At 42.9% G+C, this 27,279-nt stretch overlaps 1 protein-coding gene across 3 annotated transcripts; it reads left to right on the top strand.

Moving 5' to 3' along the window:
• Positions 1-327: 327 nt before the first annotated feature.
• On the top strand, positions 328-26,528 carry dot1l (DOT1-like histone H3K79 methyltransferase). 3 transcript variants are annotated; one of them, XM_008277505.1, is made up of 28 exons: positions 328-708; positions 6,874-6,917; positions 7,031-7,105; positions 7,642-7,705; positions 8,180-8,408; positions 8,626-8,720; positions 9,295-9,357; positions 9,487-9,542; positions 10,067-10,146; positions 11,061-11,129; positions 11,212-11,318; positions 12,008-12,049; positions 12,128-12,223; positions 12,387-12,609; positions 12,711-12,824; positions 13,895-13,986; positions 14,135-14,236; positions 14,815-14,952; positions 15,171-15,296; positions 15,589-16,028; positions 16,133-16,229; positions 17,257-17,406; positions 17,679-17,721; positions 17,846-18,471; positions 19,157-19,362; positions 19,620-19,693; positions 19,783-20,466; positions 22,084-26,528. In XM_008277505.1, exons 1-28 carry the CDS (start codon positions 628-630, stop codon positions 22,089-22,091), a joined length of 4,224 nt encoding a protein of 1,407 aa, XP_008275727.1. In that variant the 5' UTR covers positions 328-627; the 3' UTR covers positions 22,092-26,528. The 3 variants fall into 3 exon arrangements, with proteins under 3 accessions (XP_008275727.1, XP_008275728.1, XP_008275726.1); XM_008277506.1 differs by having other exon boundaries at positions 21,135-26,528; XM_008277504.1 differs by lacking the exon at positions 22,084-26,528 and having other exon boundaries at positions 12,390-12,609; positions 19,783-21,083.
• The last annotated feature ends 751 nt before the right edge of the window (positions 26,529-27,279 follow it).

Raw genomic sequence — 27,279 nt, 5'->3', positions numbered from 1 at the left:
TAAAATCTCCAAATTCTGCCATTTTTTAATTTTATTTATTTTTATTGTATTTTTTATTTATTTATTTATTTTTTATAAAACTTAGTTTGGGTCACGAATGAGAAATAAGTTAACTCTGAGTCAAATGTGAGACGGTGCCAGAACGTTTCTTTTGATTTCACACTGAACTGATCCACATCTGTGAAACGAGTCGTGATGTTACCGGAGCTCTCGCGCGGCGTGGGACGGCTGCACCTCTCGTGCTCAGCGTGGCCGGCCCACGCGCACTGATCACGGTCCCCTCGGTGACGTCTGTGTCCCCTCCGCCGCCAGTGGCCCCGTGCCATATTTATTCATGCCGGGCAAGATGGCGGCGATACGGACGAGGTGTTATTGCCAGTGGACATAAAAAACGGCATTTTTTTCAAAATACAAAGCCGAGTCAGATACATTCGCACACTTGACCGCTTCGTGTGTGCGTTTACAACGTAACGAGCGTCGACGTCTTTTTAATTTTACGCGTTTCGAGGGTTTTTTCTTACAAAATGTTCACGTTGTAACTCGCTCGCTAACCGACCAGCTGGCTAACAGAGAGCAGTGACTAGCTAGCTAGCTATCTATCACAGCCAAGCCGCCGTGAAGTGTAGAATGGGAGAAAAGCTGGAGCTCAAGCTCAAATCGCCGGTCGGAGCAGAACCTGCTGGGTATCCGTGGCCGTTACCAGTATACGTAAGTGTTAAACCCCAAAACCAAGTGGTTACATTTTTAGGTTTTGTCTCTTGTTTTTGTCTTTGTTAGCTGCGTTAGCTGCCTTGCTAACGGGGGCTAGCAGAAGGAGCCATGGCACGCTCGTCCGGGGAATCAGGTCATACTGGTCGGGACGGTGACTGACATGTATTATCAGTGAGCTTACATGACTGACCAGATATTTAGATTGTTTTTTCTCCTGTGCTGCTGTTAGCATTTGCCAGAAAACAGCCACATTCACCGGAGGGCACATTTGATCAGAGTACAGCTGTAGGTAGTAAAAGTAGTGACACCCAGGAATAAAACAGTGTTTTGAAATTGGAGTAGACCTTCCTTCACATTAATCATCATGTCAGTCCGCTGATTGCTTAGTTTTTACCCAAAGTGAGCGGAGTATGATCCTCCGTGTTCCTCTTTTAACACGTGGAGTTGAATCCAGGCTGTAAATATATGTTTTAACCCTGTTTTTATCTGGTCAAAACCACCATGTGACAGTCACACTGGAGACACAGCGATAAAGAGGTTGTGTGTGTGTGTGTGTGTGTGTGCGTATAAACTCTGTGAGGTCAGTGCTTCTCGATGCTGCACGTATCTGGATGGCAGCGTTGCATTCCTCGAGTGCTTTCTGTGTTGTGTTTTCTAATAACATCCTTATGAGCGAGAGCAGCTGACTTGTGTGTGCGATAGTTTGAACTCCGCGCATACAGTTGCTCCCTGATCTGTCAGCTCTCAGTGCATTAGCAGTCCTGCTTGCCTAGAAAGAGAGGTCTTTTCTCCTAGTTGTGTTTCCATGAAGCTGTCAGCACGTCAGTGACTGATTGCAGTTGACTCATTCAATAGAAGCGGAAAGGGAAGCGGTTGCAAGTTCTGTGGTCTTTTCAGTGGCATATAGTTAGTTTAAACTATGTTTCTCATTTATAGTAATTGCGGTGAGACAGTCAGTACTGACTGAAAAAAGAATTCTCAGAATGTCTGAGTGGGGTCTCTGTATTTCTTCTATCCACCCACGCTTCGCCCTGTCAGTCATTCTGGTATTTTCAGTTCCATCATGTATTCTGTTTATCCTGTTATCGCAATATGCATTGAATAAGTTCGAAGTCACTGAGTCACAGTTACTAGTTGATGTAATCAGCCACTCCTCTCTGCTTTGGCTGACAGCGTTGACCCTCCCTTTACACCAGGCCAGAGTCTGATAACACTCACAGTTCCTCCCTCCCGCATTCATTGCATCGCCTGTGTGTTTTTTTGATGTTATGCTCGGCAAGGATAAACAGGAGAACGAGTCATGTCAGGAATTTAATATATTGTTGATCTGCGTGATAGCTATTTATACTGAGACTAGCTGTCGTGGATTGAATTAGAAACAGCTGATGCATGTGGAGTTCTGCAATATGGAGCCTATTCATGCAGTGCTCGCCTCCTGTTTTCAAAGGGGAAAGACTTCCTCTCTCTTTTCCCCTCCTCTCTTGTCCATATGGTCAACTCTGCAGGAAAGAAGATATAGGAGACTGCTTCTGTTCACCAGTGCCGTATTAATAGTTTTACACGTGTCAGTATCAAATGTTTTTTTTTAGTCGGGTTTTATCCATTTTGAATGACTTGCTGGTAACAACAGATCCCACTCCATGTAGATTCATTCTTCACTCCCACAGAGCATTAAGATTGCCTATCTCACCCACAGAGCATGAACACAGTGCTGTCTGTGTTTTGATACACACAACTTGGCTGTTGGACAAGCTTTTGCAGCATAAGGCGTGCTGTTAGAACCGAGCCCATTTATTGATCTCTTTCATCCTGCGTTGCATTTCAGTTTTTCCCCTGTCTCTCACTAAATCCCCACATCTGTGCATCTGTAAATGCTTCCATATGAAGAGCACCTCTGGAGCAGTGCAGCTCTTTGTCCATCTGGTTCTGGGTGTGGGCAACAACCGGCCCTGCACGACACACTGCCGTTCAAGTACTGTTGACCAAATTTGGTTTGTTGATCACCTGTGTTCTAAAGTCAAATAGTACGAAGGTTTCAACTGTTAGTTCAGCGCTGAAAGCAACAACAGCAAAAAAAAAATGCAGGTGCATATTTGCAGTCATGCCATTGTTGTTTTGGTAGTGATTTTAATGTACAGTGTTTCTGGTTTTGAGCCTGGCAGCCGGCCAGCGCAGGTCGTTTGAGGTTCTCGGTGTTGTCACCATGTGACTGGCTGTACTTATCTGTGAAGGCGGCTCCTCTGGATGGGAGCATGTTTGTAATCATTAGGTTCCATACAAAAAAAAATGTTTTTTCACACATCTTCTCTGCTTAGAAGCCTGAAAAATGCATCAATATTTTGTGTCAGAAGTCACATCAGTTTGTCACGGAGAGAATAAGCCATATTTCGTGGTAAGCAAGTGCAGTTCACGTGTCTCAGCCTGCTTCAGTCATTTGTTCTTGTAGGGTGCTGCTGAGGTGTACATAGTGGAGCAGTGTGTGGTGTAAAAACCCCGACACCCACAGTGCGTCACGCTGATGTGAGGAGAGATTGACTGAAGAGGTGGTGTGGAGAGGAGGAGTTGTACATGCGTCAGTTGGACCCACAGTGGGGAGAGAGGAGGGTCCTCTGTTCTTTTTGTCTGACTCTCGCTTTCAGACAGTGTTTATTTTTAGCAGCAGCCCTGTGCTGGTGTTGCTGTGTGCCGTCTTTGTGTGAGCAGGTGACCTACAGCCACTGCATCTCATTCGCTTGCTCATACAGTCGTTTTTCACACACTCGCACACTGTTGTGCAGCTTCTCTATTTAGCGTAAAATCAACTGTGCTCATGCATGTGCGAGAAAATTTGTAGCTCATGTGTGGCTGCATATTAGCAACACAGCTAACAGGCTAGCGTGATAGTGTCACTGCAACGCTGTGCTGACAGAAATAGCACTAGATTTCCTGTGTATGTAACCATGCATATTTGAATGTGTGCGCATGCATGTTTTAGCTTTGGCGGAAGTTTGCGTAGTAGTGGCGGGCAGTATTGAGCGGGAAGCCGGGAGCTCCAGGCTGTGAGCAGTTAGCTGCGGCTTCAGTGCCAGGCCTCAAACAGCTGACAAATAGCAGGCTTCCCCTCCTTTCTCTGGCCCCCTCACTCTCCCCCTTTTTTTTTTTTGTTTTCTTCGCTTTCACTTTCTTTGCTTTTACCCTCTGATTTATTCTCTTTTTTTTCACTTTCCCTCCTATCTTTCTCTCCAGCAGAGGCTCTCCTTGGCAATGCGCTGGAGCAGGAGACAGAAAGTGGGTCAGTGGGTCAGCTCAGGCAACAGGCTCAGGCTGGCTGCGCTCTAGGTGAAACTTGAGTCCCGTTACTCCCAGAGCAGCCCGGCACACTCTAGCTAAGGTTTCTAACTATAGCTTCTCTGCCTGGGACAAATATAATTCATCTAATTTTATTAAGTTTTTTGTTCGAGGCAGCGGTGCCGTTTTGAGCCACGTTACCTTAAATGACTTTCCGAGACATGATTTGAAAGTCTGATTGTGCCTCGTCCCCCACAGAAAGCGTTATTTGTGCCGTGCGTTAGCAGAGAAGCAGCTCCGGTGCTCCCTGTGTGTTGACACAGGAGGTGTTCTGGCATGGCATGAAGCTGTAGGTCAACCCCCAATCCTTAGAAAGAGCCCCATTACACAATCTGTTGGAATGCTTGCACAGCAAAACGTTAGAAAAGACGGTTAAGACTCAGAAATACCCTTTTGATTGTGTTTTTCTGAGTTTATAGCACACGCAAAATCCCAGCCATTATGCGCCCTGTGCAGACAGCTGGATGGATTAAAGCAAGTCCCTACCAGACGCACGTGAGACAGACGAATGAAAACATGACTGAGATGCTTTCTGTGTCAGTACAGCTTGAATTAACCCTCTGAACCCTAAGTAGTCAGGGGATTTTTTTTTGCTTTCATCACATTTTCACTTCTCAGGGGTTTATTTTTCTATGTAATATGAAAACCCGAAGCTTTATGGAAACAGCACAATCATGTCTAGAATAAAGAGACCTCAAATGTGTCTTTTGTGTACTCCAAATAATTTGAATTTCTTTAATTATTCATTTTACAACAAAAAAATCAACATGGAATCAACATTTTTCCAAGTGCCAACAGGTGTTTCCAATAACGGAAGAAATAAAAACTCTGCATACTATAGATATTTTACCACTTACATTATTAAATTGTTTCCATACTTGCCTTCTGTCTGTTCTGTGTAAAAACTTGCAAATCAGCTCCGTTCAGCTGAAAAGTCTCCAAATTTTTGTCTCGTGATCCTTGCTGACAGCCGAGTCATGCATGGCTTCACGGTTGTGCACAGGAACTCAGACTTTGTTTTCTTTTTTTTTTCAGTCTGGTTAGTTCAAAGGGAATATTTTTGGTCAAACTGTTTAATGAGAATTTTAATAAATATCACAGTTTCAAGCTTAGATTTGGTTAAGTTTTCAAATGCAGTAGCATACCACAGATAAGTAGTTCAAAGACCATTGAAAAGCAGAAGATCAGACAATTCCTTCTGTTTTAGGAGTTTCTGGCTCTCAAAAATTGTGCGGTTTTGGTGATTTTTTATTTTATTTTAAGCCACCATACTTGTCAAACCCAGCAGTGGGTTTGGGGATTCTAAGGGTTGAAATTAATTAAGGGTTAACTGAACAGATTTCCTGAAGTTTAGAGTTATTTCAGATTAAACTAAACTCCACAAGGAGGCAAGAAAAACCTCAGATTAGTGCCGTTTCTGTATAGACATGTGGAATATTTTACAATAAGCGACTCCTCAGTTAAAGAGGAACTAATCCAAATTTAAGAGAAGTCTCATAAAACCAAATTGACGAGGGCTTGATGTAGGTCTGTGGCATCTATACACCATATTTATCACCAACATAAGTATGTAGGTGCACTCCCATCCTCTGGTTTTTCTTTTTTTTAACAATAATTTGATGCAGTTTGTTCATTATTTCATCAGTTAACATGTCTGAGGTACAAAGAAATCAGGATGTTGAGGATGTTGCTATGGGGACATGTGAACCAGACTTAGCAGCTTGTGCCACCTGATGCGTCTTTGGCATTTCACCTTTGCTATGGGGTGCCCCACAATGATTAATAATGAATCGCAGATGAATAATTCGTATACCTTGCAAACACAAACACAATGTGGCACTTCTTACCAGATTGTTGTAGTTCAAGAAAATGTTCATATGCATCAGTTAGAGTTCCGGCAAACTTGATTTTATGCTTCGACCTTTCTGTCTGGCGTTGTGTGTGTGTGTTCAGCTTTTAAGCCTCGTTTTGTGTGTATGCAGCAGTTGTATATGAGGAGCCGTGTCTTGGTAAAACGTGCAGAAGAGCACCACACATAGCTGCTTTGATACGGCGACACATCTGAGCACGTGTGCTTTCACAACAGACTGCTGTGGTTAGGAGTTTGCTTTATTCAAATTGTGCAGTGTGTGTTATAAACAGTGGCAGAGTTTCAGAACAATCTAAATAGTACTCAGTCACATAGGTGCTCACAGTTAGTCTGAAGGGGCTGTTAGTTAGTCTATGTGATGTTACTGCATTCATGTTTAGGTTAATGTATGCTTTATTTTTAGCCCCATTAAGCATTAATTACCTAATACACATAGCAAGGACTGTCTGTCAGGACATCGTTATTAGCTTACAGTATGATGTCTGGTGTTATTGTATTAATTTCTTCTTAATTGGGAACTTGGGTTTGCCTTGACGGCAGCAGATTTCATGACATATTGTTGTGTTTAATGTAATGTTAAATACGTTTAGGTAAATAGTAATCTTAAATGATGTACCACAAATTGCAAAAACAACGGAAAACTTAAAGCTAATGCAGATAAAGTGCATGGACTCAATGGTGTGAGTATTCTTTCTGTATTGTGCTACCTGGCTTGTATTTTTTACATTTTGCACTGACTTGTAAGTCTATTAAGTACATGTTGCTTAAACCAGTGCAGTTTCATGAAACAGTCTAGCAAAAAAAAAGCACAGTCACAAAGGCTTTAATGTTTAGTTTCTGCCAAGACTGTTTTTGGGAGGTCTTGATTAAACGTTATGGTCCTATCGGAGACTATAATTTGTGGTGCTGCTGAATGTAATGTGTCGCACTGTTTGGTAATATTTTGCCCCTCCCTCTCTTCTCAGGATAAACACCATGATGCTGCTCATGAAATCATCGAGACCATTCGGTAGGTGACCTTTTCTTCCCCTCTGACTGAGCCCTTTTATACTCCCACATTCACATGACTGCGTCAAGTGTCTGATTTGGTGCTGATTTTATGTTTGGGGATTTTTTTTTTAGGTGGGTGTGTGAGGAAATCCCAGACCTCAAACTGGCAATGGAAAACTACGTGCTCATTGACTATGACACCAAGAGGTAAGTCTTTGGTTGTGTCACATTAAAATCTGTGTATGTCACGGTCACAGAACAACAACAACAAAAATCCCCACAAAAAATTGCTTGTCCACAGTTTTTAAGCATTCGATTTGAAATGAGTTCAGCCACGAAATGACACCATCAATGTCAAAGTTTAATGAAATGGAAAGGAGGTTTAACGCTTTCTGAACGGTTTCGCTTAGTTTGCTTCTTTCTTAAAGTGTCAGTGATGATGGATTATTCGTTTCCAATTCATGTCACACAAATTTTATTTTAAAGACATTTTTAAAAATGACAAACCATCAAAGTGCAACTGTAAGAAACCATATAACATGGAAGCTATATTTCTAAATATAGCCACATTTCACTTAAAAACAGATCAGAGACACAACAAAAAGCCTTTTCCCCAACAGTTACCGACTGTTTTTGTCGTTACATTAAGATGAAAGTTGTTCCCATGATGTCAATATAAAGACAGGTCAAATTTATTTTGATTAAAATGTTTACGTCAACGTTGTGTGTTCTCTTTCTCACAGCTTTGAGAGTATGCAGAGACTTTGTGACAAGTACAACAGGGCCATTGACAGCATTCACCAGCTGGTGAGTGCATATGTGTGAAATCTTTGACCGTCCTGTAGGTGAAGTAAACACACAAATATGAGTCACAAACATTACATGGAAAATACTGACGCTCATCTAAGTATGAGTGTGTCTTGAATCTGTGCTGTGTTTGACTAATTTCCAGTTTATGTCCTTATAATTACTTAGTTTTAGTTATAAATTAAGATATTGGAGACAATTTTGTCTATATATATATTTCAGTGCTTTTGTTGGGCTTTGCTTAGAAATCTTTTTGCATTCTGTTTGCTTTTGTTAATGATCAGTGCCTGTTGATTATATTTTGCTCCTTGATTTATGAAAATGGCCATTATGCCTTACTCTAAGTATTTTTGAATGTATATATTTGAATTTCCCAAAGGGGATGAAGAAAGTGTCTATGTAGCTATCTCTCTATCTATCTTATGCTTCTGAATTAGTATAAATATATTTATCGGTGGACATTTGGTCTTACAGTGGAAGGGGACCACCCAGCCCATGAAGTTAAACAAGCGTCCTTCCAATGGGCTGCTGAGACACATCCTACAGCAGGTGTACAACCACTCAGTGACTGACCCGGAGAAGCTGAACAACTATGAGCCCTTCTCCCCTGAGGTGTACGGAGAGACCTCTTTCGACCTGGTGGCTCAGATCATTGATGAGATGGAAATGATGGAAGACGACACCTTCGTTGACCTCGGAAGTGGTTAGTTTGTTATTTTGGAATCGGAACAGTGTAATAGTGGGAAAAAAGTCTGCAAAGTTTATCTTCAGACCTTTGAAAGTTATATTGTTTTAACAGTAGGCTAATAGAGAAAACAGTTACATAACTAATAATAATGAAAGAACCATGTTTAGGTTGTTACAGATGTGTCTTGGTGTGTTTGCTGTATGATATGAAATTGATGGTTTCTTATTTGCAGGAGTGGGACAGGTGGTGCTGCAGGTTGCAGCAGCAACCAACTGTAAACACTACTACGGTGTAGAGAAAGCAGACATTCCAGCTACCTATGCAGAGGTAACTATATCTCACAGGAGCAGAGGTGCATTCCAGGAATAGGACAGTGAAAAGTGAGACTTGAGCTATATTCAGACAGACAGCAGCGCTCTGTCGAAAATCCTCTTCTTCCCCAGTCATTGTAGTGAAATGACAGTGTTGGCAGAGCGTGATTGCCATCGTAGACAGCCCTGGCAAATAAATATAGTCTGCCAAAAAGTGCTGTGTTATGTCTTGGTGGCTTATCAGCTTTCAAACTGGGTTTCTTTTCTAAGTATTGCACCTCACTGATTCCCTGTGGCAACATGTCTCAGCGTATCACATATTCAGACTAACAATATGTCTGCACAGAAAGAATTTCAGCCCATAAATTCAACCTGAAGTGTAGTTCATTTTTCTGGTGCTCGTACAACAAAATGCCCAACTTTAGTCACACTAAACAACTGCAAATCCAACTCAAACGTGTCAGTTGTGATGATAAATGCTGGATTTTAGTCACCGGGGTGTCAGAAACAGGCTTTTTGTCAACACCGGGATATTTTTCTTTTAAACTGCTTTTTTTTGGGGATATAAAGATTCACAATCTTTCTTTCAGACCATGGATAAAGAGTTTAAAAAGTGGATGAAATGGTATGGGAAGAAACATGGGGAGTACACAGTAAGTTGACTCATGTGTGACATTTGCATCACTTTTCATTGTGCACACTTTCTAGAAGCTTTCAGTGTTTCGGTGTACTGCAGGTGGACAGGTGTGCTGGGTTTTTATTCTAACTACCATTTTTTTCAGCTGGAGAGAGGGGATTTTTTGTCGGAAGAATGGAAAGAAAGGATCGCCAACACAAGGTGGTGTACCAAGCCTGGTCACAGCGACAGTCTGAGCGGCACGATTTCCATTTAATGCAAATAAGACCATTAATAGGCTGAAGTTATTCACTGAGCGACTACTTGTCCGTGGTAATGTAGTCCAATCACCTGCATAGGATGAAAGAAAAGTCCCTTTAATAAATGGTGGGGAAGCCTTTATTAAATTGTTATTCTCACTGTAAGCTTCTAATGTTTCGTTCCTCCCTATATGAAGTAATCGAATATGCAGTTTCTTGAAATATTAGCCTGACAGTGATGTTTGTAGAAGATGCTATCCCCAGATCAGATGTCCAGTTTAATCTCTGGTCATCCAGATATAAAGCATCACGTGCAGGACTCCTATTTGAAACGTTCAGAACAAAGTCAGAACTCCTTTTATCCAACATGTTCCCCTTTAGAGTGTTGCCGAAATACTGTTTGCTAAAAGCTCAATATTTGCTTGGTAAATATTTGTCTTAACTGTGAACCCTAAATCTAAAACTTGTCCTCTGTCTGTCTTGCAGTATTATTTTTGTGAATAACTTTGCCTTTGGTCCAGAGGTAGATCACCAGCTGAAGGAGCGCTTTGCTAACATGAAGGAAGGTTCGTACTGTTTGTTTAAATCACTACTTGGTTCACTGGATGCCCTTTTGTTCTTTACAAGAGCTGCAGTATATTAAGCATTGAACTCAGAAATACACACACTAATATATAAAAGGCTCTACATTTCAGAGAATGAAATAAAAGGTCACAGCTGAAATCCTGGTCCAAATTGTTAGGGATATTCTGCATTTTTTTTGTTCTAATTAGCTTTTTATTATTATTTCTTAATTGTTCCATTTGGCCTGCCTCACCAAGCCGTGATCTGAAAGCGTTTTAGGCAAATCAGTTAAGCTGTGGAAGGCAACTTCATACATTTTTGCACTTATTGTGTTGTAGATTTTTCAGCATTTTTTCTTCAGGCAATTCATATAAAAATGGGATCCTCATTCCACTGGTCCTTTAATCTCCGCAGTGTGCTATGAGTTCATTTGTTATTTACACTAATTGACTTGATCCGCAGAAAATTCAGACATTTTACGAGGCCTCTGGAGGAAACCAATCAAAGATTTACAATTAAGACTTAAAAATGGAAGGTGTTAGTAGCCTTTTGTCGTGGCAGCAGACCTTTGAAGCGTGTGTGTAAAACATCAAAGCTGTGTGCTGGTGCTGCTGGGAGTGACGCCCTGGCTCACTGGAAACATATTTATTCAGCTGTTCTCATTGTTAATTAAAATAACAATGGTGATGACTGCTATGTGCCAACTCTCAGAGAGCCACTTGACTTTTGGCTTCATTAAGCCACTTGACTCTCGGCTTTAAATGGTAAACATGACAAGGTGTTTATTGTGTTTATGGATTACTCTATCAGCTGGGGAATTGTTGGTGTTTACTATGTTTACTATATATAGTATGAGCTGTTGAATTGCTAGAAAAAATGTATGTATTGATTTTGTCTGTTCATTTTTTCTTTCCAGGAGGAAAAATTGTGTCCTCCAAACCTTTTGCACCTTTAAATTTTAGAATCAACAGTCGAAACTTGAGTGGTAAGTGTTGACATTACTGGAAAAGCAGACGTTTATTTCTGAGGTTGATTTCTATCTGACATTTTTCCTCTCTGTTCTGCAGATATTGGCACAATAATGCGTGTGGTGGAGCTTTCTCCACTGAGGGGCTCTGTGTCCTGGACTGGAAAGCCGGTTTCCTACTACCTGCATACCATAGACCGCACCATAGTAAGTACTGGGACTTGTCTTCATCACTGTTACTGTGATAGAGGAGGAGAAGCCAAGTGCACACGCTAGAAAGTCTAGCAGAGGACAGCCTAATAAAACACTGGAAAACAACTGAAGCAGAACCAACAAATTATACATTAGAGACAAATAGTAGCCTAAACTCAAGAGATAGGCTGCCATAATAACAGCTGCTATCGTCTTAATGAGTAGTCAGTCCTGAGAGTAAGCAATCTAAGGACACTGAGGGTTTCAGAGGCTCACATGAGCTCATTAGATGGCCCTGATATATTTGTCATTCCAGTAATGGGTAAAGTAATCTCTGGTTACCAGTGGGAATCCCTGTGAGAAAGCTGGCAGGCTGCCTGGAAAATGCTGGTGACGGTCTCACTGTGTCGTCGTGTTTCTTGTTACCACTTGAAGTTGTTGGTTCACTCTGTTGCTTACGCACTACAATAGATGGTTATCTAATGACACATGAAGGGTATTTTTTTTTGTAACAGGTACAGACAGTGCAAGAATTTACTAAACATCAGTGACATTTCTGAGTCAAGGTTCCAAGTGTGGATGAGTCAGATTTTTCACAGTGATGTAAAGATCGTGATTGTTTGCACTTTTGTTTTGGAATGTAAACACTTCTGTCTGTTTTGTACATACTAATCTAATGTTCCTTGTCTCGTCTTGTCTTTCAGCTTGAAAACTATTTTGCTAGTCTCAAAAATCCTAAACTCAGGGTAAGTCACGTTCTTCCTACTCTTTGTATTTTCAAAATTTTCTGTATAAATCAATTAACTTGGTTGATCTTATTCTAGGAGGAGCAAGAGGCAGCTAGGCGACGTCAGCAGAAGGATACAAAGGACAGTAAAAGCAATAGCACCACGCCTACAAAACCTAAAGAACAACACAAGGTAGGAACGGACACATTCACATGATTTGATGTGGGGAGAAAATCCTTTGAACAGGAGTAGTTATGAATCAGCTTTTGCGTAGACTCAATCAGTATAGCGGGACAATGTCTCTGTGCTGCTTGTGTGATTATGTCTGCTTGTGTTTGTCCATGTTGTCTCGCAGCAGGATTCCTGTGGTGAGGAGGAGCGTCCTAGCTTGGTGACAGTGGTCAAGGCTTCTGCCAAACCCAGAAGAGCGCGACACCTGTCCAAAGGTCGCAAGCTGAACAATAAGAAACGTGGTCGTCCCAAGAAAGCCACCCCAGCTGCTGAGAAGAAAAACAAGAAGAATCAGAGCGCGTTGGATTTGCTGCACGCCAAGACCCTTTCTGCAGCACCCCCTCAGGGTCAGACGGCAAACGCACAGCATTCTGTATATGATCTTCTCCAGTCATGTCCAATAAAGTGCTTTTAGATTTTAATGAAAATATTTTTTGTGTGTGTATAGATGCATACCGGCCACCTCAGAGTCCCTTCTACCAGCTACCTCCCAAGGTCCAGCACTATCCTCCTAGTCAACTGCTGCTGAGCCAAACTCCTCCTGGTCTGCAACAACTGCTAGGTGAGTTCATGAAGACACAGTTGAGCGTTGGGCCACTTTCAGTACATTTGAATTACAATATCTCAGGAACTATTAAAGATTAAAGCCTGAGATCTTTTATTTCTCATCATGCCACGGATTCAGAATCTGCCACAAATAGATCAAATAGTCACTGATTATGGGTGAGTTAAAATATGCAGTTGCTATTAATACACATGTGCCCACACTTTAACTTTCTGCACATTGTCTGGGAAGTTAATGGACTCTGCTGTCAATTTTTTTTGTTAATGTAAGCTCAAAGGGATGGGACGTGTCTTGACGACTTCAATTTTTTCAGACTTTGACTCACCCATCAGAAATTGTAATAAATTATTAAATAATAAATGAATAAATTATCATATAATATTGCATTTTCTGACTCAATGACAACATGAGAAATAATGTTGAAAATTTCAGGCGTTTATCTTAAACGGCTCCTGATTTATTGTTGTTCAAAGTTCAACGTGTAAAAAAAAAAATGCTGAAAGTAGGTCGAGAGGCAACGTTTCTAAAAAGTGTCTCAGAAAATACTTATATGTTAATCTAAGATTTCACACGTACCATTTTGTATATCCATAATTTATGATAACAAAAAGTTTCTAGCGAATCAAAGATGGTCAATCAGAAGATGTCTGATCATTTGAGATGTAATAAGCCATAAGGATGTGCAAATCAGAATGCAAAATAAAGTTAACTGATTAAATTGAAACAGCTGGTTTTAGTGAAACATTATGTGTAAATATGAGCAGATGGTTTGAAAAAAGGGATATGATTCTGAAGAAATAATTCTGAAACTGCTAATGTTCTTTATGAAAAGTTAACAGTCCACACGCTTGAACCATGTTGTAAGATATTGAGAGGGGTCCACTTTACAAATGAGAGGTCAGAAATAGAGACTCAAAGCCTGGTCACATGGCTCTGATTAATTTTTTAAACACTGTGTCTGCACAAATGTGATATAAGTCTGCATTTCTCCAAATAGCTGACAAAAAAATGTCGTCTTTATTTAACTCTCCTTCTCTGTCTTTGTCCCCAACCTACACTTATAACAGATAACATCAAAGTTCAGTACCTCCACTTTATGTCCTACATGAAGACTCCTCAGTACCGCTCGAACCTGCAGCAACTTTTAGAGCAGGAGAAGGTAATTAATTACAGATTTTTTTGCAACCACAGTGCATGTTTATATGCATTTTTTTTAGCAGTCTAGAAGAATAATCCTCACCTTCCTGGTTATTAAATGCAAATATCAGTATTTCATTCCACCACTTCACTTGTTTTCCTGTCTCTAGCAAAAACACCGGGACCTGTCAGGGCAGGCGGAGCAGCTCCATTCAGTCTGTCAGTCTCACAAGGACAAGATCAAAGGTCTCTTTCAGACCAAACTGGATGAGGTAGGAAGTCGATCTTTGCTCTCTCCAGACACAGTAAAGTTCCTAGAAATCGTGTTGTATTAGTAACCAGAACATGTATCACATTGTTCTCTTGTCATGCCTGTCCTTTGTCTTTAAAAGTCAAGATTGCGTTGCATTGCATAGTACAGGATGTGTGTTAACAGTTAGCACCTATATGCAGCTATTCGACCGGCCACCTGCATATCTTAAATCTCATTCCATTCATTCCAGTTGTAGATGAACATGGTTGAAAGAGATAATGAAACACAGCTTGTTTGTGAAAGAAGGAGGGTGTACGTTGGGAGTGATGTAGTTCAACAGAAACACTCGACGGTTGAAAGTTTCAAGTCTCGACCACACCCAGCATCCATGTCAGGTGCTCTGCTCAAAGCTGTAACCAAAGTGTCATCACTGTTACCTGAAGTTGCCATGATCATAACCTGGAAGTGATTCTACATCACTGCAGCAGGGTGTGAACTTTAGCCACTAGGTGTCAGCAAAGACAATATTTCTGCCTACTGTAGTGTTTTTGAGGCATGTAGCTGATGTGAAACACTGTGATTTTGTCTGGTGAACAGCTGGGAGTAAAGGCCCTGACAGTGGAGGACCTCCTGCAGGCTCAGAAGGAGATATCAGCCCACAATCGTCAGCTGAAAGAGCAGACTAAGCAGCTTGAGCGAGACATGGCCTTACTGAGGGACCACAGCCTGCTACTGGTGAGACCTGAGAGCCTGTTACTGTTGTTGTAACCTCCAACGTGTTATTACAGAATCATCCCCAGTGGTACACACCTGTTTCCAGTCCTGCCGTTCTGCCTTTTTGTCACGGTGGTTGAACTGACCGGCTGGCACTATTAAATAGTTTGATTTGATTTGCATTCTCCATTTTGATAGGGAAAAGTGAAAAAATAACCGCGAGTGTTTATGATTTCCAGCTGAAGTCTCGATGTGAGGAGCTGAAGCTGGATTGGGGCTCTTTGTGTCTGGAGAGTTTGTTGAAGGAGAAGCAGGCGCTACGCAGACAGATCTCTGAGAAACAGAGGCACTGCCTGGAGTTGCAGGTACAGAGTTCACCGCTTCAACTTGTTGGATGCATTTCCAAGCGCTTGATTCTCTCTCTTCCTCCTCCATTATACTCTCCTATACTGGCCGTGCCTTCTTTAGTCCTGCCACACGCCTCTCATCCACCCCTTTAACTTCTCAGGAAACAAATTCTATCTTCACTTGAACTATGAATAACTTGTAGTTGTAAAGATGAGAAGTCAAACTGTAGTCACAAACATTTTCCTAGACATCACTGTTGTTGCATTGCTGTTTTCCTGTGTAATGGTTCCCCCTGGTGTCTGTTTGTAGATCAGCATTGTGGAGCTGGAGAAAAGTCAAAGGCAGCAGGAGCTGCTTCAGCTCAAATCCTACAGCCCCTGTGACGGCTCCCCATATCGAAAGAACCTGGAGTCACGCTCTTCCACTGACATGGACTCCTCTAAGCACGGCTTGTCCTCAGCCCCAGCTCTCAACGGCGTGAGCCCAGAGCTTTCTATCAATGGAACCAGCTCACCATGTTTTGACCGGGTCAACACAAAGAGTGAGCTTCTGTCTCGCTACCTGCCCATCTCTCCCGACCACGAGATCTTGCCTGCCATCCCCGACACTCGACAGAGGCAGCAAAGCTCCTCCCATGCTCTTCCTGACTACACTCGCTTCTCCCCTGCCAAGATTGCCTTGCGGAGGCACCTTAACCAAGATCCCACTGCCTCTGCTCACTTAAGAGGTCCAGGGCTGACCACACACAGGTTGGTTGCTGCTAAAAGCTGCCAATAATAACTCTTCTTACTTTCTAGTTCTATTCTAAAACGAGCTCCATGAAGCTAAATTCACTTGTTTTTGTGTTTTCTAGGGAACTGGGTGGCGTTAACTCTCCACTTGGAGCCAAACAGAACTGCCCCTCTCCCAATGCATCTGATGCTCAGAATAATCCTAAAAGCTCTGAGAGGGTACATTTTTGTCTTTCTTTGTGTTTTTGTGTGTGATTTTTCTGCAAGCATACAGATTTCTATCTCCCTTACAGCATTTGTCTGTTTCTTCAAACACTGATTTATATTTAGACTAGTTTACTCCAGTAGATTTCCCTGAGTCTTAGACCCCGATCCCTTAAGGGTGGTTTATCCTTAATTAACATTTCCATATTAACAAGCTGTATACCCCAGGCATTTTCGGTAGCTGTAATTAAACCCATTATTACTCTTGATGCGGGTGTTTAAGCCAAAATCCACTTAAAAAGCTGTTGCAAATCAATTATGTGACCATTTGCACGTATATTGTTTCTTTGTACATCATAGCTTCCTTTAATCATCAGGCCTAATGGAACCGCACTGAGCTGGTTTAGGTCATGATGAATTAAATTCTTGTCAGCTATTATTCTTGCACACACACAATGTAGGTCCTGAAGTTTCATGGGCTTGTGTGCTAAGGCAGATAGTTTTCACCTTATACATGTTTGGAAAAACTGCGTAGATTTCAGTGGCTATGCCGATCACATCAGTTAGTCAAACTTCAAGTTAAACGGCTTAAAAAAAAAGCACTACTTAGCTGCATAGTTCATTTTAATGGCATTGTCTTGGCCTCCAGTGCTGCTGTGAGGAACATTGGATTTGAGGAACATTTGTCCTTTAACGCACACATAAAGCATACCTTGAGAATGGCTTTCTTTCACCTGTGCAAAACAGTCAAAATTAGGAACATCCTGTCTCAGTGTGATGCTGAAAAACTGCTTGATGCATTTGTAACAATTCATATCAGGATGTCAGAATACCTGAAAAGCCTGCATCAAAATTATACAGCGCAAGTACTGATGGTAATAGAGAGAGATCATATTTCTCCCACATAAGCTTCTCTTTATTGGTTAAATCCAGAATTTAAATCCTTCCCTTCACATATAAAGCTCTCGATGCTCCATCAGCTATATAAACACAATCACACTGAACTGAAACTGGAATGTTTCCATTGCTCTCTTTGATGCAGGGCGGTAAGGAGAGGAGTCCATCTGTTCAGGGTGACAACAGCATCACAAGCCTTCCGATTAGCATCCCTCTGAGCACTGTCCACCCGAGTAAACTACCGGTCAGCATCCCGCTGGCCAGCGTGGTGCTGCCCAGTCGTGCTGAGAGACTGGTGAGTGTTGTCAGGGCAGTTCTCACGTGGCATTACTACACTAAAAGGCCTCTACGTGTCGTGATCTGCTCAAAATGTAATAAATAAATGTTTACTTGTGATAGATTGGTGTGTACAGAGTAAGATTAATAGGTTACATTTTGCCCTGAAAGACAGTTTAAGATTGATTTAAATTACATTTTGAGATTTTTTTGTTTTATTCTTAAATTCGTTGAATTCTCCGTTGTGATATATTCTCCGTTGTGATATATTCTCCGTATTCATGATTTCAGAGAAGTACTCCAAGTCCTGTGTCTCAAGCAGGTCAGACCAATGGTAAGGACCAGCCCTCAACTCCTTCACATATCGCTCACATGTAATATTCACTGTTACTGTAAAATGATCTGCTGCTGCTTATTTAGGACTACTATCTGTTGACCGTGATCTGGTTTCTGTTTAGGATATTCATCCAGCTCAGGCCTGATGAATGGAGGTCCCCACCCTGAGGACCACAATGGTGCTTCTTCATCACCTCCTCCACACAGCAACACTCCTTTGACGGGACCAATGGGTCGAGGAGGTCCCATCCAGAGCCCCCCACTCAACACTGGAGGGGTGCTCCAGTATGCCGACGGACCTCCGAGGATTCTTCCAGAAGACGGACCAGACCGCCAGGGAGGGGAGTCGGACACGGAGCCCCAGGACAGTGAACTGCGTAGGAGAATCTTCTTCTCTTCTTCCTCCTCTTCATCCTCGTCTTCCTCTTCGTCAGGCAGCGGAGGCAGCGTGGCCGGAGGATCACGCCTCCACCATCACACTGGCAACTCGGCCAAGCAGGGATACCACAGTAACCATGGAAACCACCACCACCAATCCCCCGGCACGCAGCACACCCACACGCCCACACATACGTCGTCATCGCACTCCTCGCACAGCCTCGGCTCTCAAGAAGGACGCAAGCGGGGGAGAAGGAAACGCAGCTCTGCGGGGCCCGTCATGGCCAGCGGATCCCCAAAGAGGAGGTCGTTCCCTGGGATCAGCTCCAACAACCACTCCTCAGGGTCGCCACTCAACATTAACTCCATGGTGAGTCAGCAAAAGCAATAGAGATGTAGACGAACGGGGAACATTATGATGCTTTACTAATAATGATCACTTTATTTATGCAGCACCTTAAAAAACAAAGTTTACAAAGTGCTTTACAGACAGGACAAAAGAAAGGAGGAATTCAGGAACAAAACACATCGATACAACGGCACCAAATACAAGAACAGAAGCACCAAAAACACCACATCAGATAAAGGAGAAATTAGTAGAAGAAAATAGAGAGTAAAACCATAAAAACAAGAGTAAAAATAATAGAAAAATAATGGTAATTGTAAGCAAATAAAGGCTAAAGGAGAACAAAAAGAGCAAATGAAATGGATGAACAAAAATAGATTATACCACATTAAAGCAAGTCTATAAAAATCGATTTTAAGTGTGATTGTGGTGCTATAAAGTTACACTATGATTATTGGGCTACACAGAAAGATGGTACTATCAGTGACAATGAGGTAGAAAACAAGAGTGTCACGTAATTGGAAGTGCGAGGTCACATACAGATAATTGAACAATCAGAGTCAGTTTCTGGTGTTTCCGTTCAGCCTGTCACCATCTTTGGTTCTTTTATTTCTTGATTTTTTTTTATGTGAATGACTGCAAACAACTGCACATATCATAATTAAAGTTACATTCCTCCTGTCAAACTCCAATGTCTCTGCTCAATCAGGTGAACAACATCAACCAGCCTCTGGAGATCTCTGCCATCTCCTCCCCGGAACAATCAAGTCGCAGCCCCAGTGGGCCTGACCTGGACCAGCCTCCCATCTTGAAAAGAGAGCGCCCCCTGGAGCTGAACGGCACAGGTCGATACTCCACAGCCCCCAGCTCCGATGATGAGGACTCAGGATATCCTGCTGACAGCTCCAGTTCTCGGTAATGTAGAGCTCGTACTGTGAGGACAAGAATAGCCACAATGCTGACCTGTCTTTGTTGACTTTGCTGGTCTCGGCTACAGCTGCAGGCTGTTTTCCTCTTTTAGCTGAAGTTGTTGTTCAGTAACAAAAGACTGTTTGTTGTTGTTTTTTTTGCTTTGTTTGGAAATCTTTGATCAGATGTTATAATTGAATAATTTGAGATGCGTCAGCTCTGGGCTTGTGTTTGTTTTGTTTATTATTTTTCTTTCCTTCTAGAATTGAAAGAAAAATAGCCACTATATCCCTGGAGAGCAGAGACGGACCTGGTAGACTAGGTGACAGTGAACGAGGTAAAGACAAGTTAATAAATTAGAATAAAAACTTAATCTTGTCCTTCTGCTTCCTGATATAAACTCTTCTTTTTCTTGTCCTCCACCAGGCAGAAAATCTGGTAGCAGCAGTGGTAACAGCACAGGCAGCGAGGCCTCCTCTTCATCCTCCTTGTCCTCTACCAGCAAGTGGAAATCCACTTTTTCACCCATTTCCGATCCCAAGCAGCCCAACTCCGACCTGAGGCAGGGAGGCTCTCCGTTCGGCATGGGGGGCTCGAGCCGGGGCACGGACTCAGATTCTGACCACAAACAACAGCAGGTGAGGAAAGGGAGTGACGGGGAGTCGTCCAGCTACATGACCCCCAACCCTTTCCTCAGTCAGGAGGCAGGGACCCGGGGTGGAGGCGGTGGGGCCGGCGGCGCCCAGGGAGGCGGCGGATCCGACCAACGCCAGGCCCTCCAGAAGCAGAAGGCCTCTCGTGACTGGGAGCTGAAGACCAGCAACAGCCTGGCCAGTCAGAATCTCTTCATTTCTGCTGCTGCCAGCAGCGGAGGGGGCATCTTGAGCGGGAAGGTGGGAGGAAGTCCTGTAGCAGTTTCCTCAACCACAGGCTCGTCTGTGGGACAGTATCTGGGGTCGCAGTTCCCACTCGGAGGCACCTCAGTCTTACAGTCCTTGTTTGGGGCCCAGACAGGCGGATCCACGGTGAGTGGGACCCCTCGCCTTGTCAACGGACACTCTGCCCTGGGAAGCTTCTCCAGTGCTGGACTGGCAGGGGGAGCGGCTGGAGGTGAGCGTCACTGACAAACTGAGCATATCAAGTGTTATCTCAGGATCACTGAACTGTCAGTCAGGTCTCAGGTTTATTGTGGGGTCACCTTGATAACGATTAGTACGAGAGAATGAGCAAGGTAAGTGGAGGCGCAGTGCTGCTGTCTACATGTTCGCCTCACAGACAGTTTGACTGACTGACTCTGTGCTGCCTTGCTTTGACATGGGCTGGCTGCTTGAGTGATGCAGTTGGAAACACCCTGGGAAAATGTCGCATTTCCAACAGATTAAACAAACTAACCTGAAACCCATGAATTGATACCATCTTATACAATGTTGGTTTTGTCATTTTCCCTGGGTGTCTCCGTTGGACTTGTATGTCAGAGTCATTTCACTTGTAAGCCAAAATACTTAAATCAAATTCTGTTTTCCTGCATTATTCAATTGGCCACAGTGGTGTAGTTTAGCGTTGTCCTGTTACAGTGGACTGACTCTGTTTGCTTTCTGTGTGCTTGTCTCAGACTTGCTTGGCGCTATGCACAACCTGGCTCAGTCCTTGCTTCTCTCTTTGTCCCTCCCCCTCCCCCCCTTCTCGCACTATTATCTGGCCTCTCTTCCTCTGTCTCGACTCTCTTGCCCCTCCCCCCCCCCCCCCCCCCCCCTCCATTTCTGCTGTATGATTTGCAGGTATATTTCACCACGTGGTTCCCTCAGTGTCCTCCCATCAGTTTGGGGCAGCGCTGCCCACCTCTGGAGGCCTCAGCTCTCTGCTCAGTCTCTCCTCCTCTTCCTCTACCTCCTCCCAAACCCAGCAACACACCACCCCCCAGCCAGCCTCCACTCGCCTGACCTCCGTGTCCTCACCCCTGCCCCTCTCCCTGTCCCAGGCCCAGCACGGCCGCACCCAGTCGGTGCTGCACAGCCCCTCTCCTCCCACGCTCTCCCTGCCTCCACCACCTCCCCTGCACAGCGTCCCCTCCTCCTCCTCCTCAGCGTCCACGCACTCCGACCCCCCGCCGTCCTCCCGATCAGACTCCCTCCACTCCTCGCGTCTCTCCCACTCCTCCCTCCACCACCAGAGAGCACAGTCATCCCTCTCTCACTCCATCTCCTCCTCCACCTCTGCCGCTTCTGTCTCTACCGCTGCCGCTGCTTCCGCCTCCCTCTCCTCCTCCTCCTCCCTGTCGACCTCCTCCTCGTCTCGTCCATTCGCAGTGCACTACTCCCCTCGGCTGCCCCCTCCACCACCGGCCAGCAGTTCGGGTGGTGGCGGGAGCATGTGGAGGACTCAGGGCATGCATGGTGCCTACACCACCTCCCAGCTCCCCGGCTCCCGACCGAGATAGGGTTTGGGTGTAGGGGGAAAGGGGGAAGGATGGAGAGGGCGGAAGGCAATTAGAGGGTGGATAGAGGGAGAGAATGAGAGAGAAAGAGAGACTGGTAGGGAGTGAGGGAAACCTGTTTTCCCTGTGCTTCTGCAAGCTGTTGTTCTGATTGAACAAGGTAAGATCATTTGGGTTTCAGATCTAAAGAATAAAACTGTTTCCAAAGTGTCGGGGTGTTGTGCTTGTGCTGGGCTAAATGTGTACGCTGCAGAATCACTGAATGTGTCTTTTCTTGTCTTTGAATGTTTCAGGTAATTGATGAAAGCTACCTCAACATTAAATAAACTATGCAAATGTCCAGGTGTGGACCCAGGCACTCTCCTCATTCACTGGTGCTTCAAACCGTCTGCACTACCCAACCGCCTCCAAGACCGGCTTCTGTACTGGGATCTTTACACACACACACACACACACATGCATACACACACACACACACATACACACACACTCGCACACTAACCACCACTATGGTCACCTTGAGCAGACTTCATCGGTACTGGTCACGTTTATGTGTGGTGAATTAAATTCTTGTTTGTTTTTTTTTTTTGCAATCTGGCTGCTGTCTGGCTCTGAATGAACTGAAGTATCATATCGTGTTTAACTTTAAGGTGCTCCGCAACATGATCGCGCGTCATTTTAAAAAAAATTTTTATCACACCAAGTGGCGTTCAGCAAAAATCATTCGATACATTTTGCTCGTTTAACGTCTCGTTTAACATCAAACTGAAGCACACGGTGCACCTTTTTGAGCCCAGTCTCATCGGGTGTCACGTTTCCTCTCGACGAGCGCGTGTGAAACGCAGACACACGGCCAGTTCACTGAACTCTGCTCAGATGTCATGCAGCTTTGCTTCTGCATGCATGCCTTCTTATCTCTGTTTTTGTCCCTCGGTGAAATTCAATATTTGTTGCAGCATATTTGACCACGAAACAAAACGAGGAACTCAGTATTTTGGGTCTAACTTCACACTGGATTGTAAGATTTAGCTTCTCATGTAGCAGAAGATGTACAAGTCCTGGCTGGTTAGTTGACACCCCTGTTATGTTTGTGATTTGCTCTATTTTTTTTATTTTTTTTATATTTAAGAAATGAAAAACTTGTAAAAAAAATCAATGTTTGGCTTGTTCTGGCTGCTCTAAACTCACAATCCAATGTTTCCTTTCCTTTGCTACTAACAATTACGATTTCATTCTCACCTAATTCTTGATTCAGTGTTCTCATATCAGAAATTAAACTCATCAGTGAACGTTTTCTTACTTCAAATCAGGAGACTTTTTGCATTTTTTTGTCACTGATCAAACATTTCACATTCTCTAAATCAATGAGCCAAAGGATGAAGAACGAGGAGCATCAATTCGTAGGACTGTTTTCATGTCAGCCTCATTAATAGAATAAAGTCAATTAGCATTTTCAGGGGTGCCAGTAATTCTGAGCAGAGCTGTGTACATCTTCATTTTTCTTTTAAATCCCAGAATGAAATGAATTTAATGAAATGGTGCTCTGTGTAGACGTTGTTAGCCGCTGTCTGGCGGCGACACTGTTGTTAAAGTTTAGTGAAGCTGAATCCAGGTGTAAAAAGAGTTTTACAGAAAAATCCAACCAGATTCTGTATTTATGAATTACGTTCTGTTCTTCTGTCAGTTTGGTAAATCACACTACTATCAGGCCCACAGCTGAAATATCCTTACAGCGGAATTTTAAAAGTCTTCTTAAGCTGAAATGATTCATATTTATCTTTGCTGTCGGGGGAAATGCAGGTTTAAGCAAACGTGGACACAAAGGTGTATGTGAAGTTTTACTGCATTTAATCAACGCAAACACGCACACATACACAGTCATGCATGCAAATCCTCACACACTGGGAAAGAAAACATAATGAACCACAACCACAACAAACTACTGGACTCTTTTCACACCTTTTTGTTTGCTTTTTTTAGGTTGTGTAATTATTTTTTTTTGTAAACAATGTTTGTACTGTGAATGTGATTCATTCTCTGACTGTATAGTTGTGGATAATTTAGATTATTATATTTATGCTGTCAGTCTCTCCATTTGCCTTGGTATTTGTTATTTTTGCTCTTTTTTTTTTTTTAAATCCTAAATTGTGTTGAGATTGTAGAATGCAATAGTGTGTGTACTTGACTCACAGTCTGAAAACAATGGTGCTAAGTTTGGACTGTGCCTGACCTTATTTATTCTGTAATGAAAACATCGAAAAACAAGTCGAATACTTGGTGCTGTACACAGGGACATTTGTAAAGCCATTTTTGTTTTGGCTTTTCCTTTTTCTCATATTTAATATGCTATTGTCTCGTTCTTTGGATGCCTAGTGTACAACTGTAGACACCACGTTTCGATGGAAATGCTCTCCAACAGCTGGCTCACAGTCTGAGTAAATAGGTATGAGGGCGTCACGCTGATGTTTCTCACGCGACAGTTTTAAACATGCGTCGGCCCGCTTTGCTCTCAAAGTGAGCCGCTCATCTGTTAGTGAACAAGACACACTGTTTTTGTACATAAGTTTTTTATTGTTTTTAATTGTACGTCTCCATCATAAACAGAAAGGTATATAAAATATGTATCTATATACAGTCTATATATATAAATATATATAAATATATATATGAGTATATATATAAGTGAAAAGGGGTGTTTTGGTGCTGGCATTGTGACCCTTAAATTCAACCTGTTAAACAGGAGGCTTGAAGCCAAGCAGAGCAAAGCATTGCCACCACAGGACCTTAATAGATGGCGCCGAACACCACAGCAGCACCTGAATCCTTGTGATATAAACACACACACACACACACACACACAACTAGAAACTCAGAAGCTGTGTGTTTTTTTTGGTTGTTTTTTTTTAAACACACAGAGGTGCTGTGGCTCGAACACAACTAGATTTCAGCACTAGAACTGTTATCACTTTTATCAGATGTTTCCACGTGTTTGTTTCTGTTTTGTTTTTTTTTTACAAACCCAGATTCTGCAGGAAAAATGGTGCTTCTGTTTCCAAACGATGGCAATTCAGATTTTACAAGTGAAACCTTCAGTGGTGCATACAGAACTCTGTCAGCGTCTTTACACACACACACACACACACAAACACACACACTGTCTGTCCTTAGCTGTCTCGCTGACGAGGCCGCACCTCGTCACGCGAGCGTATTGTGTAACTGCAAGAGACACGCTGATGTGAAACACTCGTCTTACTGTGTGTGTGAGTGCGAGCAGCCAAGCTTCCTTTTTCTCAGATAGTGGGAATACACTTAAGCTCAGTTTGTGTGCGTGCTTGTATTTTTTCCACTTGCCGGTGCATATCTAAGGGAAGATTAGACTAATAATCAAAGCTTTATAGTAAAAAAAAATGAAAAGAAAAAAAAGAGAAAAAAACTCCTGTCCTGTGCACTCCCTCTGTGAACACAATCGTGTTTCTCACCTGCGAGTGTTCAAGTGAAAAAGAAGAAAAGTCCTTTTAGAGCGTAAATTAGAGACTAGTCCATTTGTTACCAGCACTGAGAGGTATTTTGTAATTATTGTTGATGCTGTTTTGATTTTTCTTATTCTTGGTGTTTGATACAATTTCAGTTACATGTTATGCTTTTAATTGTGTCTTCGGATTCCTGTCAATTTTTAAAACTACTAGTCAGACAGACAGCACGGTGCTCTCCTTCACTTAAAACAAGGAAATTGCAGCTATTGATAAATACTACTCTTCTCCTGGTGTGCTGCAGGGTTTTATAGTTTAACAACACAAAGCTCGCCTGGTGGCTTTTTCTGATGGTCCAGTTTAACCTTTGGAACTCTCTCTCTAATCTGGAGGCACGTTGCGGTGTATGTGCGAGTACGAGCGGCCCCCGCGGGAACGTTGCAGGTTTCAGCCAATTTTGTATTCGCTTCTGGGATCAGTCGAAGGGATTTTTTATTTTTTTTTTTTGTCTTTAAAAGTCCTTTGGTGTACGAGCGCGATTTGAATTCAAAGCTTCCACGCAGTCCTCTCCGGCACATCCTGGTACAACATTGGTAGATAATCTGTGAGAGCTTTGCCGTCGAGGCTGTTTACTCTAAATCCTGCCAAAGGTCTTAACTCAGGAACTTCCCAGATAACTTGCAATGATGTTAACGATTTTTTTTTTCTATCTACTGCTGCATTTATTAACCATCTTGTGGCACGATGAAGTCCCTCTCCTCAAGCTCAGGACCAGGATCACCCCCCCCTCATTAAGCATATTTCAAAAAAATTTGTCAGCTGCCTCCTCCCAGTCGCTCCTACTGGCACATACATCGAGGCCTCTTCAGTGAAGCTTTATGAGTCGGTCTGATCTCGAGAAAGCTGTGAAATGGCTACGACTTTCAGCATCTTCCTCATCTCACAAATGCCTCTGTCTAGATTCGTGTCTCTAAGAAGGAGGTCCGCCGTCCTTCATGAGAACCCCTCTCATGGGGCGATGAAGGGCGGATGTGACCTACGGTATGTGTACAGTAGATCTCTGATTGGTGAAGCCAGGGCAGGTTTGAGGTGCAATAATGGCAAACCTACTTTCCAAAAGGCCCTGGGTTTTTCATGGAAAACTTGTTACTGTTTGATGTTGGTGCTTTTATCCTAAGATGTTATAATGAAACAAATGGAATTAATGTTTTTTTTTTTTCTGCGTTTTATGATTATTAATAAAAATGTTTCATATAATATTGAATTAATTTTTGTTGTGTGCGGGTGCAATTCGTCACTTTTTGTCGTCGGGTTCAAGCCGGAAACACTCGAGTCGTGGTGTCGCCTCCTTGTTTCACTCATGAGGCATCTTCCAGCTAATAAAGAAAACAGCTTATTCACATGTTGACAAGATAAACCACTCAGAAACTGAAGAATACCTTTAATGTTGAAGAAGCAAGCATACGCTTACACATGTGGACAAAATAGTTGGTTGGTTAATGAAAGAAAAACCCACAATGGTCACAGAAAGAACTTGAATCTGATCCATGACCTGCGACTGACACCAAGCTCTCTGACACTGGGCAGCACATTTCTCTCTACAATACCTTGATAGTCTTGACATTTCATTGTTCCCTGCACAGATCCAAGACACCCTGTGCCAGATGCAGCAAATCAGCCCCACAACATAACAACCTCCTCCATGTTCCACAATAGGGACAATGTCCTTTTCTTGATATGCTTCATTTTTGCGTCTGTGAACATAGAGCTGATGTGCCAAAAAGTTCCAGTTTGGTCTCGTCTGTCCAGAGGACATTCTCCCAAAAGCTTTGCGGCTTGTCAACATGCAGTTTGGCAAATTCCAGTCTGGCTTTGCTATGATTTGTTTTCAACAATGGTGTCCTCCTTGGTCATCTCCCATGAAGTCCAGTTTGGCTCAAACAACGCCGATGGTGCGATCTGACACTGATGGACCTTGACCTTGGAGTTCACCTTTAATGTCTTTAGAGGTTGTTCTGG

The sequence above is a fragment of the Stegastes partitus genome, unplaced genomic scaffold, assembly GCF_000690725.1.
Source record: "Stegastes partitus isolate 25-593 unplaced genomic scaffold, Stegastes_partitus-1.0.2 Scaffold99, whole genome shotgun sequence".
In the NCBI taxonomy this organism is placed as follows: domain Eukaryota; kingdom Metazoa; phylum Chordata; class Actinopteri; family Pomacentridae; genus Stegastes; species Stegastes partitus.
This window is presented reverse-complemented; position numbering and strand designations above follow the sequence as displayed.

Excerpts from the sequence above, each read along its gene's own strand:
- dot1l (XM_008277506.1), top strand. The coding sequence starts at position 628 with ATGGGAGAAAAGCTGGAGCTCAAGCTCAAATCGCCGGTCGGAGCAGAA. Across the intron at positions 13,987-14,134 it reads AACTTTTAGAGCAGGAGAAG|CAAAAACACCGGGACCTGTC; the intron begins GTAATTAATTAC and ends TCCTGTCTCTAG. Across the intron at positions 16,230-17,256 it reads ATCCTAAAAGCTCTGAGAGG|GGCGGTAAGGAGAGGAGTCC; the intron begins GTACATTTTTGT and ends TCTTTGATGCAG.